The 18,792-nt window shown below is 38.0% G+C and overlaps 1 protein-coding gene across 3 annotated transcripts in view; it reads left to right on the top strand.

The window, feature by feature from the left end:
* FCHO2 (FCH and mu domain containing endocytic adaptor 2) overlaps positions 1–18,792 on the top strand; it is a 130,795-nt gene that overhangs the window by 38,041 nt on the left and 73,962 nt on the right. For all 3 annotated transcript variants that reach the window (XM_055254473.2, XM_055254472.2, XM_063623171.1), the window contains 3 exons: positions 8,200–8,304; positions 17,449–17,547; positions 18,695–18,791. In XM_055254473.2, coding sequence (XP_055110448.1) covers positions 8,200–8,304; positions 17,449–17,547; positions 18,695–18,791 — 301 coding nt within the window. The remainder of the gene's footprint in view (positions 1–8,199; positions 8,305–17,448; positions 17,548–18,694; position 18,792) is intronic.

Below are 18,792 nucleotides of genomic sequence, written 5' to 3'. Positions count from 1 at the left end.
CGAGGTCACGAGATCGAGACCATCCTGGCTAACACGGTGAAACCCTGTCTCTACTAAAAATACAACAAATTAGCCAGGCGTGGTGGCGGGCGCCTGTAGTCCCAGCTACTGGGGAGGCTGAGGCAGGAGAATGGCGTGAACCTGGGAGGCGGAGCTTGCAGCGAGTCGAGATCGAGCCACTGCACTCCAGCCCGGGCAACAGAGCGAGACTCCGTCTCAAAAAAGAAAAAAAAATGTAAGTCACAGGAGCAGTTTACTCTTGGTAGATACTATAACGTTCATGCCCAACAGTGAATTGGTATGGGTTTCATATCATTAATGCAAATGTTTATGATCTAAATTAGTTAAAACTATCCAGAGGGTTAAAGTACTGCTGGGTTAAATACTGTTATCTTGTTTTTTGTGAACCCTAGTGGGCTTACCATAGTACCTAGTGTGCCATGACACTCAAAAAATATATGGTGACTAGAGACTACACATAAATAAATGATTCTGAGTCTTTTCATATAAACCAAAACAAGTTTAATGTAATGATTTAGATGCAATTAAAGGATTTTTTTTTTTTTTTTTTTTGGTCTAGAGATGAGGTCTCACTGTGTCACCCAGGCTGGAGTGCGGTGGTGGTATGATCATAGCTCACTGCAGCCTGGAACTGCTGGGCACAGGCGATCACCTCACTGCCTCAGCCTCTCGAATAGCTGGGATCACAGGTGTGAATGATCAGGCCCGGCTCATGATTTCTTTTTTATTAAAATATTGAGCAGGAGTGGAGCATGTAGTTGTGTCCAAGGGTTGTGAGTTGGCTAAAATTCACTCTGTGCTTCACAGGGATGGACTTTGGTGGGATGGACTACTCAGAGGAAGGGGTGCTTTTTTCTAATTAGTCTCCTCAGAGGTGGCATCTCTGCTTGTGATATTAGATATTGTTAGTGGGTTCTCTGATTTGTAATATATTTTAATCCACGTCAGTTATTTTGGCCTATCATAAGGTTTTTATTAACAACAATGTAGATTTTTTTTTTAAAGTCATAGATCTTTGAATAATTTTTTTGTGACTTAAAAACAGAAATACTATAGCTGTTATAACATAATTTGGTTATCATCTCATTCACTCATTCACAGGCCTTTTTTTTTTTTTATTATTTTTATTTTTAAGATGGAGTCTCGCTCTGTTACCCAGGCTGGAGTGCAGTGGCATGATCTTGGCTCACTGCAATCTCTGCCTCCTGGATTCAAGCGATTCTCTTGCCTCAGCCTCCCAAGTACCTGGGATTACAGGCATGCGTCACCACGCCCAGCTAATTTTTGTATTTTTAGTAGAGATGGGATTTCACCTTGTTGGCCAGCCTGATCTGGAACTCCTGACCTCAGGTAATAACGCTGGTCTCAGCCTTCCAAAGTCTGGGATCACAGGTGTGAGCTACCACACCCGGCCACAAGCCTTCATTTTTATAAAACACCACTTAGTAGGTACTCATGTTTGTGGACTATTGACTAAGTACTTATTTTATATGTATATACTGGCTTCATGGATTGTACTATAAAAGTCATAGGCACTTAAAATGTTTTTAGTAGTATATTAATAAGTTTATAATGCTAAGGAAATGAATAAAACTTAGATTTGTTTTATTATCATAGGTAATGTATTAAAGCCACTCTTTTGCTTATGAGAAGAAATGTAGCTATTACTTTTAAAGCACAGTTTCCTCTTAAGAACAAATGCTCCAACTTCCCTTTTATTTTAATTAATTAGTGAATTAATTAACTAGTGAATTAATTTTTCAAGACAGGGTCTCCCTCTGTTTTCCAGGCTGGAGTGCAGTGGCACAATCACGCCTCACTGTAACCTTGAACTCCCAGACTTAAGCAATCCTTCCACCTCAGCTTCCAGAGTAGCTGGGACTACAGGCGTGTGCCACCATGCACAGCCAATTAAAAAAAAAAAAATTTGTAGGCCAGGCACGGTGGCTCATGCCTGTAATCCCAGCACTTTGAGAGGCCGAGGCAGGTGGATTACCTGATGTCAGGAGTTTGAGACCAGCCTGGCCAAACGTAGTAAAACCCGGTCTCTACTAAAATACAAAATTAGCCGAGTATGGTGGTGGATGCCTGTAATCCCAGCTACTCAGGAGGCTGAGGCAGGAGAATCTCTTGAGCCGGGTAGGTGGAGGTTGCAGTGAACAAAGATCGCGCCCTGCATTCCAGCCTGGGCAACAAGAGTGAAACTCAGTCTCAAAAAAAAAAAAAAAAGGCTGGGGGCAGTGGCTCACGCCTGTAATCCCAGCACTTTAGGAGGCCAAAGTGGGGGGATCACCTGAGGTTGGGAGTTTGAGACCAGCCTGAACAACATGGAGAAACCCCATCTCTGCTAAAAATACAAAATTAGCCAGGCATGGTGGTGCATGCCTGTAATCCCAGCTACTCGGGAGGCTGAGGCAGGAGAATCTCTTGAACCCAGGAGGCAGAGGTTGTGGTGAGCCAAGATTGCGCCATTGCACTCCAGTCTGGGCAACAAGAGTGAAACACCATCTCAATTAAAAAAAAAAAAAATTGTAGACACAAGGTCTCATGTTGCACAGGCTGGTCTCAAATTCCTAGTCTCAAGCCATCCTCCTGCTTTGGCTTCCCAAAGTGGTGGGATTACAGGCATGAGCTACCACACCTGGCCCAACTTCCCTTTTAATAATGACTACAAAAGTTGTCACTTTTTTATGATGCCATTCAGTTTCTATAATTCTACCTTAAGAATTTATAGCATTCCTAACTAAGCATAATATGTTATTTAGAAAGTTGTTTCGACAATAATTTAGTATTGTGTAGCTGTTTCTTATGAAAGATGTTTCTTGCTTTAAAAAAATATACATGTTTCTGGTGGGGCATGGTGGCTCATGCCTGTAATCCCAGTGCTTTGGGAGGCCAGGGTGGAGGGATCATTTGAGGCTGGGAGTTTGAGACCAGCCTGGGCAATGTAGTGAGACCCCATCTCTACAAAAAGTTTTTAAAAAAATTAGTCGGTGTGAGACTGCACCATTGCACTCCAGCCCAGGCCTACAACAGCAAGACTGGTGGCACATACCTGTAGTGCTAACTACTCAGGAGGCTGAGGCAGGAGGAGGATTGCATGAGGCCAGGAGGTTGAGGCTGCAGTGAGCCGTGATTACACCACTGTACTCCAGCCCAGATGACAGAGCGAGATCTTGTCTCAAAAAAAAAAAAAAAAGAAAAGAAAAGAAATTTCTTTCTTAGTTAGTGCTTCTCTTTTCCATTTTCTAAGATGCTTCTCTATTTCATTTTTCTTTCATTTTTTTTCTCCCTATCATCTTGTATTAAAGATGCTTCTTAAAGTTGATTTGTAATTTCCTTAAGATTCTGACTCTGGCATATCAATTTTACCTTTCAAGAGTAAGAGCTAGGCTGGGCATGGTGGTGGCTTATGCTGGTAATCCCAGCACTTTGGGAGGCCAAGGCAGGAGCCCAGGAGTTCAAAACCAGCCTGGGCAACACAGTGAGAGCCCATCTCTACAAAAAAAGAAAAAAATATTAGCCAGGCATAGTGGCATGTGCCTATAGTCCTAGGTACTTGGGAGGCTGAAGTACTTGAGCCCAGTAGTTTGAGGCTACATTCTATCCTGGGTGACAGAGTGATACCCTGTCTCAAAAAAAAAAAAAAAAAAAAAAGCTGATTGAAAAAATGTAAGTTAGAACTTAAAAAGAGTACCGAGTACCTTCTTTCTTTCTTCATGCTTTCAAATAAGAGAAATAAAATTTTATAGTTTCCTGATATCAGAGGGTATGCTTCATAAAACTTCTTTGTTTAGAATTTTGATTTAGATCCAGCCGTTAACCTTTGAGATAATAGTTTTATAGCCAGAAGTGGTGAACAAATAAGTGCAGAATGTATAGACCAGGATTTATAGTGAGAATATCATGAGAGGAAAAAAAGAAATTTATGAAAATATGCTGGTGTAAAAGCCTTAATGGTTTTATCCCTCTTAACTCAGTAGAGATTTGAGTAGCAAAATTAGTTAGAATTCTAGAGACTACTTGAGTATAGGAAGATGTAATGATTCAGGATCTTCCCTCCATCTCTTAAAGGCCTATAATGTTTGATGCATAGTGTTATAAAATAATTTCTTTCTTTATACTTTAGAAATACATGTCTTTTATAAGTAGTAATGTTCCCTCCATGTGGTCATCCTTTATTTCTATTAGGTTATAAATTTCTTGTTAGTGAGAAACTATCATTGTATTGTCCATAACACAGCATATATGTTTACTTGGAAAATAATCATAGCAAAATATTATTTGAATTCTTCCACTTCATTAATATCATAAAATTAGTTTGAGTTTATTTTAGCTATAGGCTTTAGAATAGATGCTTACTTTTTAAAATGACTTATTCAAATATTTTTCTGATTTGCTATTATATTATGAAGTGATAATTTGCATGCAACAGTAAATAAATGTTTAGTTCCTAGCCTATCACCACGCTGGGAACTATGAATGTTTTTAAGGCTAAATACATGTTATTGTTTCTGTCTTCAAGAAGCTTTCTTTTTCTTGGAGAGCCAAGACATATTAAATAGTACAGAACAAGAAGTTAGAGGGTTGAATGGTAAGTTGAGAAGGTGTGGTATCTTATTTTGTACACAATCTATAAAAAGAAAACCTGCTGTTTGTCTCAAAAGAAATTGCTATTAAAAGAAATTTATTTTTAAAAAGGTAATTTATTTCACACAATCTTTCCCGTTTTATTTTTATGGTATTTGTTTTTTTGTTTTTTGAGTCAGGATCTCTGTTGTCTGGGCTGGAGTGTGGTGGTATTATCATAGCTCACTGCAGCCTTGAACTCTTGGGCTCAAGTGATTCCACCTCAGCTTCTTGAGTAGCTGGGACCACAGGTGTGTGCCACTGTGCCTGGATAATTTATTTTATTTTTGGAGAATGGGGTCTCGCTATATTGCCCAGGCAGGTCTCGAACTCCTGGGCTCAAACTATTCTCCGCCTCTGCCTCCCTAAGAGCTGGGATTACAGGCATGAGCCGCTGCACCTGGCTTATTTTTTAAAAATTTTTATTGTATTTTATTTTTTAAAAATTTTGGTAGAGACAAGGTCTCACTTTGTTGTCCAGTCTGGTCTTGAACTCCTAGCCTCAAGTGATTGCTCCTGCCTTGGCTTCCTAAAGTGCTGGGATTATAGGCATGTGCCACCATGCCCACCCAGTAAATTACTTGTAAAAATGTATGCACGGTCATTATAATTAGGTATTTTTGGAATTTTCCAGTTTTATGGGTCTCCTTTTGACTTGTAAATATCTCTATTAGGAATGATCACAACTTGTCTTTATCAATAGCTGGCATATAAATTATTAAGCAATAATTTAATGAGCAGCAGAGAAAAAGAAAAAAGTAGGTATCAGGATGAGGTATTAGGAATAAGTAAAGAAGGGGCTTTCAGTAGGATTACATCATTTTGCTAGGCTGTGTCATTAAAAATCACTCTGAAGGCCCAGTGCAGTGGCTCATGCTTGTAATCCCAGCACTTTGGGAGGCCTAGGCGTGTGGATCATTTGAGTTCAGGAGTTCGAGATCAACTTGGCCAACATGGTGAGTGAGACCCCATCTCTACTAAAAATACAAAAATCAGCTGGGCGTGGTGGCTTGCACCTGTAATTCCAGCTACTTGGGAGACTGAGGCAGGAGAAGCGCTTGAATCCGGGAGGCGGAGGTTGCAGTGAGCCAAGATTGCACCATTGCAGTCCAGCCTGGGCCACAGAGTGAGACTCTATTTCAAAAAAAAAAAAAAAAAAAAAAAAAAATCACTCTGAAGGACTGTAGGTTGTTCGATTGCTTTTATATTCACTGAAAATACACGTATTAGAAGAACAAACTAAAATTTATTTGCATAAAAAAAAATCCAAAAGGAAACTCAGATTAAGCATGCCATTATAATTGTTTTTAAAATAAATTCTAGCAAACTTGGTTATCTGGGTTTCTTGCGAAGGTAGTCGGTAAACTCTATCCATTTCATTTAGCTGTTATGTATTTGAACAGGGGCAGGATATTAGAGGATTCCAGTACAGTAACTGGTATAAAATAATGTCAGCTGTGTGGAACTGGGAAAAGAGTAAAACAAAAAAAATCTATAGGAGCAAACTAGAAAATTGTTACAGGTTTTAGTCACTTTCGCCAGGGATAGACAGCTCAGTACAACTCAGTAACTCGGATATATCTTTATTTTACAGCAAAATATGATGATGTATTTTCTTGATGACATTTCTTGTTAGAAACCATAATAAAAGCAGGCACTATTTATTTTTAAATTTAACTGTATGCCAGACCCTATTCCAAGCATTTTATATAACTACATTTCATTACTACCACAGCTTTTTTTTTTTTTTTTAAAAGGTGATACTCCCTTTTTAGTAATGAGAGAACTGTATAAATTTCTAAGACAAGGTCAGATGGGTAGTACAGTGCTGAGATTTCACTTTCCTTGGTTTTAGTTACCTACTGTCCAGTACAGTAGAATATTTAGAGAGAGAGAGACCGTATTCACATATGATGTTATTACAGTATGTTGTTATAATTGTTATATTTTATTATTAGTTGTTGTTAATCTCTTACTGTGCCTAATTTATAAATTAAACTTTATCATAGTTATGTATGTATAGGAAAAAACATAGTATATAATATAGAGTCTGTACCATCCATGGCTTCAGACATCCACTGGGATCTTAGAATGTATTCCCCATGGATAAAGGGGCAGTAGTGTAAATGGTAGAGCCAGAATTTCAGTCGAATTTCTTCTGGCTCCAAAATCAGCTTTGTTTATGTTTCATGGTAAAGTGGCATCCTATATTCTTTAAGAAGGTAGGAAAGTACATAACATATATACTTAATATAGTATAAACAGTTATATTTTAGAGAGAGTACAAAGTTGCTCGTTTAGGGAGTAGGACTATATGTACCTCTTACCAAACCCAAACCCCAGGGTAAACCCAGTTTTCTCTTTGTAGTATTTTGTTTTTAGATTCCTGATCATGGCTAAAGATAATTACATATTAGTACTGATCGGCTTTCAACAAATTAAGTATTTTACAGCTTTCCTTGGACCTCAGTGGCACTTAGCAATACTTTTATTCATCTAGTCATGACCTCTTGCATCCTCCACAATTATGGTTTGAAACTTTTTTTGTTCTTAAGCTCCCAACCCTACCCTACTGTTTCTCACTCATACCAGACCCATCTGTTACCTCGTCAAGAAAATGGGGATTTTTATATCTTGAAATCCTATAGCTTGTCTTTCTCTGATCTCCTTTAAACTCTTATTTAGTCCAACCACATCACTCCATCTTCCTGTATCCAAGTTGATCAGGCCTTTGAGAATATCGAGCTTCTTGATAGCCGTGTATCTGCTTCAACCTACAAACTACACATAATCTTTTCCTTTCTCAAATGCCTATCTTCTTATAATTTACCTTAACTTCTGTGGCTGTGTTACTTTATTCCAATTTCTGTTTATGTATAGGTTGTATAGTACTGCTTAATATGTTTTTTTAATTAAATAAGTAACTTTTATAAAACCAGAACTATACTATTATGGTAGCAGTTTTGTTTTTTAAGTCTTGAAAAAATAGGCAAAGATTAAAAACAAGTTTCTGTATTTCCTGGAGCATAATGGAAGCTGAGAAACATCAAGGAAACCAGTCTTCACAACTTTCGAGATCGGTTTATAGTATTTAATCAGACATTGAATGAAATGCATGTATGCTGTGATGGAGGAAAATTCACAGCTGCAAAAAGGAGTGTCAAGCACATTCTGGTGGTATTGTGACATTTTTGTATATCGTCTGGAAGTTTCTCTCCGACAATGTGTTAACATATCTTAGTAACACTGTAGCATTATAATGTAATTATGCAATCTTAAGTCTTGGATTTAAAATGAGAGTATTTTAACTTTTCAAAGCACGTTCCAACAAATAGGAAAGAGAATCAGTGTTTAATTCCTGACTTCTTGGCTGACTGTAACAACAACAATAAAAAAAGACTAAAGAGGGCCTCACAACAGGTATCAAAGTTAGTTATATGTCATATTGAACTCTTAAAATGTATTTTAATTTGTTATTCATATTAACTTACATTAGGAAAGAAAAAAGGTCAATGCAGAGTTAAAAGTTTTTTTTTTATTTTATTACAGGCAGCTGTTAAATCTAAGAAAGCTACAGATACCTATAAACTCTATGTGGAAAAATATGCATTAGCAAAAACTGATTTTGAACAGAAAATGACAGAAACAGCTCAGGTTGGTATTTTAAGGCTTCACATTGAAAACAGGGCATTTATATTTGTGTATATTGATTAATTTTTCTCTCATATAATATTTTAGTGTTAGAAGTTTTAAAATGCACAATCTCAATGTTTTAATGATGCTGTTTTAAAAATACATGTCTTGTTTTGGAGATTGAGGACCAAGATGCAATAATTATAATGGTCATAAGGAATTATACAGGTAGATCAGAAGAGCCTGTTTAAAGGTAATTGGGGAAACTGAGGGCAATGGTACATGATGAAGACAGTGCTTAAGAAGCATTCATAAGAAAACTGGAAGTGACTTAGTAGTGAAGCTACGGCAGTCAATAATTAACAACCCAAAAAATCCCTGGTCTCAAAGAACTTACGTATTAGTGAGGGAAGACAGACGCAAATGTCTGCCTTCCATTAGCTTGGGATAAATTATATTTGGTGTAATGTTCTCAGAACCTTAATTAAAGGCCTCGTTTAAGGTGGCTGCCTTTTAGGAATCATACCTAACATTTCCACTCTCCGCTGCCCCTGCTTCTTGTCCTTTTCCTTGTTTTATTTTCCTGCTTAGCACCTATCGTGATCTTACATACCAAGAATTTTATTCCTGTATCAGTCAGGTCAGAGTAAGTATGCTGAGGTGACACAAGGCCCCAGAAATCTCAGTGGCTTACAATATCAAGGGTTTATTACTTTTAATGCTGCATGTTCATTATGGGTTGGCTGCAGCTGTTTTACATCGTCTTCACTGTAGTCCTGAGGCTGGTGGATGAACTCCTTTTTGGAATGTTCTTAGTTATGTCTAAGGGGCCAGAAACAGTGAAGCACATGAGTTCTTTTACATATATTTTTTGTCTGTTTTTCTCCACTAAAATTTAAGTTTATGAGAGCAAGGATGGATTTGTTTTGTTTACTGCTATATCCTCAGCTTTTAGAATAGTTCCCAGATCATAGTAGGCACTCAGTTAATATGAAAGAAGGACTTTGTGAATATGAATTTTTGGACTCTATGTCTTCATTATGTCTTCCCATTTGAAGTAGTGAACAGCTCATATCTTAGAAAGCAAAGTCTTGCATATTTGTGTGCATATATGTGCGTATCCATCTTTACCTACAATGGCATAGACCCTGTTAGATGCTGGTGTGTATACAGTACATCTGTAAATAAGACAAATATCTCCGTGCTTGAGATGGTGTTTATAGTATAGAGGAGGGAGGCAGACATTAAATACATGCTTAAATATAAGGTTATAAATTATTATAAGTATTGCAAAGGAAAATAATAGGCTTCCATGAGATAGAATAATAGGAGTGACTTAATTTGGATTAGGGAGTCAGGAAAGGCCTTTTAAGGTAAGTGATGTTTAAAACTGGGACTTGAAGAATGAGTAAGAAATTAATAGGGCAATAGTGTTACAGGCTTTGGGGATCATGAGTATGAAGGCCCAAAGGGCATAAAAGAACTTACATTCTGGAAAGTAAAAAATGCTTACTAAACCTCAGTAAGGGAAAATGGTAGTGAGAAATGAGGTTGAATTGATACACAAGGACTAGGCTACATTAGGTTGGTGCAAAAGTAATTGCAGTTTTTGCCATTACTTTTGATGGCAAAAGAATTTAGGTTTTCTTCTAAGAGCAGCTAGAAGCCGCCTAAGGGTTTTAGGCAGGGATGTGACATGATCTGATCTACATTTAAAGATAATTCTGGCAGTTTTGTGAAGAATTGATTAGAGTATGTCTAAAGGAGAATCACGAGTCCAGTTTGGAAGTCAGTATAGTAGTCAGGTAAGAAGGATGAGGGCCAGCGTAGTGGTCTTGGAGAAGGAGAGAAGTGAATGCATTGGAGATGGCAGGGATAGGATGGGTTGAGGAATTCTGTGGAAGATCAGGATCCCTTCCAGGTTTTAGCTTGTTAAATCTGTGTGGAGAGAGATGAATGTGGAAGATTAGATGAAGAACTGTTAGTTTGATGGAAGGAAGGGATCAGATGTTCAATTTTGAACATGTTAATTTTAAGATGCCTATGAGATACGTAATTGGTGACATCAGGAGGGCAGTTTTGGAGGAGCCAAGTAATCTGGGCTGGACATAATGTCCACAGTTCCTTATCCACAATTCTGAATCTGAAGAGCTCTGAAAACCAAGTTGTTTTTTTTTCTGTGATTTATTTGACAACAAAACTTGACTTGAACTGATATGAGGCTATCTATAGTCTTTATCCTGCGTATATTTTCCTTTAGAAATATTAATGTGTTTGATAAACAGATGCCACTACAGATCCTGCTGGTAGTATTATGAATGAGGTATATGGCATTCTAAATAATACTATATATCTTTATTTAAAAAATAAGGGAAGAAAAAGAATTCCAAAACTCGCCTGATCCCAAAAATTTTGAATAAGGATTATCAGACCATATAAAATAGGGTGTTGTCAGTACACAAAGCCATGATGACATCACTTTTAGAGTGTGGGGAAGAAAGGGCCTCAGGGCCAAGCTCTGAGAGACTCATTATTGAGATTTTAATAGAGGAAGCCAAAGAAGCAAGAAGAAAACTGGAAGTGTAATGTCGTGGTAGCTGGAAAAAGAAGCTTCAAGAAGGAAGGGTTTAGGTAGTTGTCTTAAATAAGGCTTCAAGTCTAGTGAGATAGAAAGTTGCAATTTCTGTAGCAACTGAGGTCATTGCAGACTTCAGCAAGTGCTGTTTTGTCTTTTAAATCATTAGGAGCACACATTTATAAGGCAGTTATTGTTGATATGTTAATTTCACATTAAATGATTAGTCTCTATCAGCTAAACATTTGCTGTTTCGTTAATTTTTAAAATTGGAATAAATAGAATTTGCTATAGTCAGAGTTTTTTGTTTGTTGATGTTACTTTATAAAAAAGAATGTTCAGCACATCTTTCCATTTCCTTTTCACGTTCTGCTTCCCCATTACATTTTTTTTCAAAATGGCATTTTAATTGTTCATCCCGCCTTTCTGGTTTTTTTGTTTGTTTTTTGTTGTTTTTTTAGACAGGGTCTCACTCTGTCAACCAGGCTCGAGTGCAATGGCACGATCTTGGCTTACTGCAACCTTTTTGCCTCCCAGGCTAGTGACCTTCCCACCTCAGCCTCCTGAGTAACTGGGACTGCAGGTGTGCACCATCATGTCTGGCTAATTTTTGTATTTTTAGTAGAGACAGGGTTTCACCATGTTGCCCAGGGTGGTCTCGAACTCCTGGGCTCAAGCGATCTGTCCAACTCGGCCTCCCAAAATGCTGGCTGGGATTACAGGCACCATGCCAGCCCATTCTGCCCTTTTTAAGATGGGAACATTAATTTATTTGACTAAATGTGTGACCATGCTGCGTTTAAACAAAGATGATGGCATACCTTACTAATGTGTATTTGTTCTTTCTCAAGGTCTTAGAGATCTCTGTTTCTGTCTCTCCCTCTCTTTCTGTCATACTCTACAGCTGCAGAATAGGTTAATTATTGTTTCTTCATAGAGAATAGACTTTAATTTGGGTTATTTTAGAAGGGAAAGTAAACCTTTTACTTCTCCACTTAACTGTTTTTCCAGGCCACCTGGGTTGACCAATCTCAGTGGGAAAGAAAGAACCTGACAGTATAGTGAGAATCAAATTTGGGTGGTAGGACCTATATTTACCAGTGGGAGAAGATCATTGAGTCTCTAGGGTGAAAGAGGTTAGAATTTAGAGTATCTGTGATTTAAGTTTTTAAAATTTAGGTTTAGAATAAAAATGATTGAAATTGTGACTTTTTATGCTCATGCTTTTACCACTATTAATTAATGAGACACTTGAAACAGAATATGGAGATTTTGTTTACTTTAAAGCAATGAGATGGCTAGTTTATGGAAATTGAGATTTGTTAAGCGGTACCCTCAGGTTAAAGATTATTAGGATTAGAGTACTTTTATGTATCTTTAGTGGCTGACAAGATAGTGTAGCCATGTGTCGCTTAACAACAGGGATACACTTTAAGAAATGTCGTTAGGCAATTTTGTCATTGTGTGAACATCATAGAATGTACTTATGCATGGCCAGGCATGGTGGCTCATGCCTGTAATCCCAGCACTTTTGGAGGCTGAGGTGGGCAGATCACCTGAGGTCAGGCATTCAAGACTAGACTTGCTAATATGTTGAAACCCCGTCTCTACTAAAAATACAAAAATTAGCCAGGCGTGGTGGTGCACGCCTATAATCCCAGTTACTTGGGAGGCTAAGGCACCAGAATTGCTTGAAATGGGAAGCAGAGGTTGTGGTGAGCCGAGATTGTGCCACTGCACTCCAGCCTGGGCGACAGAGTGAGACTCTTGTCTCAAAAAAAAAAAAAAAAAAAAAAAAAGAGAGAATGTACTTACTTACACATACCTAGATAGTGTAGACTGCTACAGACCTGGCTATATGGTTTGGTCTGTTGCTCCTAAGCTACAAACCTGTACAGCCTGTTACTGTACTGAATACTATAGGCAATTATAACAAAATGGTATTTGTGTATTTAAACATAGAAAAGATACAGTAAAAATACAGTATAAAAGATTAAAAATGCTGCATCTGAATAGAACACTTATGTTGAATGGAGATTGCAGGACTGGAAGTTGCTCTGGTTGAGTTAGTGAATGAGTAGTGAGTAAATGTGAAGGCCTAGGACATTACTGTACACTACTGTAGACTTTATAAGCACTGTAGATTTAGGTTACATTAAATTTTATTAAAAATAGTTTTCTTCCTTCAATAATAAATTAACCTTAGCTTACTGTAACTTCTTTAGAAACTTAAAAAAATTTTTAAACATTTTGACTCTTTTGTGATGACATCTTAAAATAGAAACACATTGTACAGTTGTACAATAGTATTTTCTTTATATCCTTACTCGATCAGCTTTTTTTGTTTTAAAATTTTAATTTTTTTTTAACTTTTTAAATCTTTTTCCTAAAAACTAAGACACAAACGCACACAGTAAACATGTGCCTACATAGGCTTAGTATCATTAGGATTGCTCTTTCATCTCCACTCTTGTACTACTGGAAGGTCTTCAGGGGCAGTAGCATGCATAGAGCTGTCATCTCTGGCTGGGCTTGGTGGCTCACACTTGTAATCCCAGCATTTTGGGAGGGCAAGGTGGGCAGATCACTTGAGGTCAGGAGTTCGAGACCAGCCTCGCCAACATGGTGAAACTTCATCTTTAATAAAAATACAAAAATTAGCTGGGCGTGGTGGTACGTGCCTGTAATCCTAGCTGCATGGGAGGCTCAGGCATGAAATCACTTGAACCTGAGAGGTGGTGGTTGCAGTGAGCTGAGATTGCGCCACTGCACTCCAGCCTGGGTGACAGAGCGAGACTCCATCTGAGAAAAAAAAAAAAAAAGTATCACCTATGGTAACAAAGCCTTCTAGAATACCTCCTGAAGGACCTGCTGGAGGCTGTTTTACAGTTATTGTTTGTTCTAATAAGTAGAAGGATTACACTCTAATAATAAGAAGTGTAGTTTGGTAAATACATTTACCAAGTATTATGTGCTGTGTATTATGTGCTGTATATTTATTATCTAGTATTATGTGCTGTGTATTATGTGCTGTATATTATGTGCTGTGCAATACTTTTATGTGACAGGCAGCACAGTAGGTTTGTTTATATCAGCATCACCAGAAACGTGAGTAATGTGTTGCACTACGTTATGGCAGCTATGATGTCACTAGGCAATAGAAAGTTTTCATATCTATTATAATCTTTTGGTACCACTGTCATATATGGCATTAGTTGTTGACAGAAATGTCATTATGTGGCTCATGAGTATACTTTTAAAAATTAATGTAACAGACTGGATTCGGTGGCTCACGCCTGTAATCCCAGCGCTTTGGGAGGCCGCGGCAGGCGGATCACGAGGTCAAGAGATTGAGACCATACTGGCCAACGTGGTGAAGCCCTGTCTACTAAAAATACAAAAATTAGTTGGGCGTGGTGGCACATGCCTGTAGTCCCAGCTACTCAGGAGCCTGAGGCAGGAGAATCGCTTGAACCCATGAGGCAGAGGTTGCAGTGAGCCGAGATCGCGCCACTGCACTCCAGCCTGGCGACAGAGCGAGACTCCGTCTCAAAAAAAAAAAAAAATTAATGTAACAATACATGTGAACACAGTGAATTTGAAGTTGCAGGGAGTAAAGTGCCTATCTAATTTGTTCAAGAAAGTTCGTTTATGTATACTCAAGCACTTGAGACTGTATCCATTTCCCATTGCTGAATTACTCTGAGTTTAGTAGTCACTAATTTTGAGGAATTGTGATAGTCAGCAGTGTGCCCCTACCCCCAAAACCCCACAGTTTCAAAATTGCATCTGAATCATGCCTTGAATTTCTCTGTGGATTCATATTTTAAGATATTTCTAAATAAATAAAGATCTGCCTTGTTGAGTGTAGCTTTTTCAAAAGGGAATGAAGACAGTTTCCTCGGAATTAAGGGTCATTCAAATGAAATTAATGGCTACCTGTCTGAGAAAATACCTTGTTCATTAAATTGCTGAAATTTAAGCTAAGGGCCATCCTTCTACTAAATGTTCCTCCGTTCTTGATCCTCAGTTCTTGAGAGTAATTCAGGATCTCGAAATACTGGTACTGTATTCTCATTGACTTGGTCAAAATTAATCAATGACAAGCATTCCATTTTAAGTCTGCCATTCCTCATAAATCAAATTGATTTAAGTTTTTGGGCTGTTGCAATACTGCCGAAACTGTAATTTCACCATTCTGGATTTTTTTTTTTTTTTTAGAGGTTCTTGCCATTTACACATTAGATATCATTTGGTGATTTCTGGTCACCAAAGTGACAGAAGAAATTTAGACATTAAATATAGGGTCAGGGAATTTAATTTGGTAAACTAACCAGAGAAAAATACTAAGGCTTAGGCCCATTCCTTAGAACTGATTTAATTTGGCAAAAAATGGATAACCAGGTTTGCACAACAGAAATGACAAATGTATTTTGTTTGAAAATGGGTAGCTCAGCATTTCCCAAAGCCTGTTTTGAGGACTATTATTGTTCTGTGAGATATTAATAGATGTTCAGGGAAGAAGAAAAACAAAAGTGTTGTGAGGTCAAAGAAATTTAGAAAATGCCAGGTTAAGCAAAGTGAAACGTGTCATTATTTTAGTATTTCTCAGAGCTTCTTTTTTTTCTCCAAGACGGAGTCTCACTCTGTCACCCAGGCTGGAGTGCAGAGGCGCGATCTCGGCTCACTGCAATCTCCACCTCTCAGGTTTAAGCAATTCTCCTGGGTTCAAGCTATTCTCTGCCTGAGCCTCTTTAGTAGCTGGGATTACAGGCATGCGCCACCATGCCTGGCTAATTTTTGTATTTTTAGTAGAGACGGGGTTTCACCATGTTGGCCAGGCTGGTCTTGAACTCCTCATCTCATGATCGGCTGGCCTCAGCCTCCCAAAGTTCTGGGATTACAGGTGTGAGCCACTGTAAAGCTCTGAGAGGTGCCTGGCCTCTCAGAGCTTTTGATATATTTATTGTGAAGGCAAGGCAAGCAGCGGTTTTCTTTCTGGGGATATCAGAGTAACTTGGAAATTTTTTCCAAACAACATTCTCACTTCTTTCAACCCCCATTCCCCAGGCAGTACTGGAGGATTTATTTGTTTTGAAGTTTGAAAAGGTTCTCCAGGTGATGTAACGCATCCTCACCTTCGGTTGAGAACCGCTGAAATAGAGTATATAGGCTTTCCCAGATTTCTTTGATCACAGCCATCTCTTTTGGGGATTGTATATTATTTTTTCTTTTTTCTTTCCTTTTCTTTTTTTCTTTTTTTTTTTTTTTTTGAGATGGAGTCTTACTCTGTCGCCCAGGCTGGAGTGCAATGGCGTGATCTCAGCTCACTGCAACCTCTGCCTCCCAGGTTCAAGCGATTCTCCTGCCTCAGCCACCCAAGTAGCTGGGACTACAGGCACGTGCCACCACGCCTGGCTAATTTTTTGTATTTTGAGTAGAGACGGTGTTTCACCATGTTGGTCAGGCTGGTCTCAAACTCCTGACCTTGTGATCTGCCCACCTCGGCCTCCCATAGTGCTGGGATTATAGGTGTGAGCTACCGTGCGTGGTGTATATTATTATTTCAAGGATTAGAAAGACATTTTGAAAATCTATGGGCTAGATTATAAAGTCTTTGAAAGTAAACTGTAGTTTTTACTTTGCCAACTAATTGGTTTTTAGTTTTTAAAACTCTGGTTTTTTTTTTTTGTAACATTATTCTCTTCTGGGTCTCCTAATTTTCTGATCACGATTATAGATTTTAATGTGTAATGGCTCCCAATTCGGCCAGGCCTGGTGGCTCATGCCTGTATCCCAGCACTTTGGGAGGCTGAGGCAGGTGGATCATGAGGTCAGGAGATCAAGACTTTCCTGGCTAACATGGTGAAACCCGTCTCTACTAAAAATACAAAAAATTAGCCGGGCATGGTGGTGGGCACCTGTAGTCTAAGCTACTCGGGTAGCTGAGGCAGGAGAATGGTGTGAACCTGGGAGGCGGAGCTTCCAGTGAGCCAAGATGGTGCCACTGCACTGCAGCCTGGGTGACAGAGTGAGACTCCATCTCAAAAAAAAAAAAAAAAAAGCTCCAAATTCTAGATAAGTTTGTATTTACCTAAGAAATGACATAACAAAAAGTTAACTTTTTGCAGTGCCATATTTCAGTTTACCTGCTAGACCTGTTTGTCTTGAGGCTTTGTTAAACATTGTGTAACAATGGTAACTTGGAAAATTTGATTATATTGAGTTGATTTCTTTTTTTTTTGGAGACGGAGTCTCGCTCTTTCGCCCAGGTTCCAGTGCAATGGCGTGATCTCGGCTCACTGGAACCTCTGCCTCCCAGGTTCAAGCGATTCTCCTGCCTCAGCCTCCCAAATTGCTGGGATTACAGGCATCTGCCACCATGCCTGGCTAATTTTTGTATTTTTAGTAGAGACAGGGTTTCACCATGTTGGCCAGGCTGGTCTTGAACTTCTGACCTCAAGTGACCCACCTGCCTCGGCCTCCCAAAGTGCTGGGAAAGATGATTTCTGAAAGCTCTTTTGATTCCAGAATATATATGTATGTACCTGTATATGTTATAAATCTATAACTTTGTATATATTACCCAGAAATTTCAAGATATTGAAGAAACTCATCTCATTCACATAAAGGAAATTATAGGATCCTTGTCAAATGCTATAAAGGAAATTCATTTGCAGATAGGCCAGGTAAGTTTTTTTACTTAATGTTGAACTATTCATGAAAAATTTGTTTATTTATAGCTCTTTAAAAATATTTTCTCTGTTCAAAGTTCATAAGTGTAATACCGAATTTTTCCAAATAAAGAATATGTAAAGATAATATATTTACAGGTATTAAATATAAAATAAACTGCGTATTTTATCATTTGGCCACCGAGGATGATAATTCAAATTAATTTTTTAAATTAACTATATTCAGTTTTCTTTATATTGAGTTTCTAAAGCTTTCAACTTTTGAATATTTTTTTTTCAAGCTTTACTATTTTAAAATTTAAAGCAGCAACTTTATTAAACTATAGAACTTTTACTTAGAAGTGTTCCACAAATGTAAAAGGTTTAATGATGACAATTTGGGGTACACTGAAATGTAGTAGAGAAAGATGAAGTCTGTTATTCTTCAAACTAGCCAGGCACGGTGGCTCATATCTGTAATCTCAGCAGTTTGGGAGGCTGAGGCAGGAAGATTACTTGAGCCCAGAAGTTTGAGACCAGCCTGGGCAACATAGTGAGACCTCATCTCTACAAAAAATTTAAAAAATATTTTAAATTTTTTAAATATGAAAAAATATTTTAAATTTTTTAAATATGAAAAAATATTTTAAAATTTTTAAATATGAAAAAATATTTTAAATTTTTTAAATATGAAAAAATTTTTGGGTCTGGTGGTGCGTGCCTATAGTCCCAGCTACTTGGGAGGCTGAGGTGGGAGGATCACTTGAGCCCAGGAGGTTGAGGCTGCAGTGAGCCGTAGCACCCAGCCATCTGGGTGACAGAGTCAGACTCTGTGTGCTTTTTTTTTTAAGCCAAAAGTATTTTTATTGTCTATGTAAGTCTTATCATAAGAATGATGTCTCTAGAATGCTCAAAGATGGGAACGGAAAACTGCTTTGACTTCAAAGGGCGTGAGGCTATGTGGTAAGGGGTTCATGTAAGTCATGGTTGGTCCCCACAGATCCAGTAACACTGGAAGTTAGGTAAATTAAAGTCCTCAAAGGGCCTTGGGTCAAAAATACATATTTTGGTATAATTAATTTTAATTGTCTTGTGTAAGTTTTATCTGAAATACACTAAGCATGTGGAAAAAGAAAAAGTTATCATTATTTCATTTTAATAGGTCCATGAAGAATTTATAAATAACATGGCTAATACTACAGTTGAAAGTTTGATACAAAAATTTGCTGAGTCAAAAGGCACTGGGAAGGAAAGACCTGG

Source organism: Symphalangus syndactylus, chromosome 18, assembly GCF_028878055.3.
Source record: "Symphalangus syndactylus isolate Jambi chromosome 18, NHGRI_mSymSyn1-v2.1_pri, whole genome shotgun sequence".
NCBI classification, from domain to species: domain Eukaryota; kingdom Metazoa; phylum Chordata; class Mammalia; order Primates; family Hylobatidae; genus Symphalangus; species Symphalangus syndactylus.
This window is presented reverse-complemented; position numbering and strand designations above follow the sequence as displayed.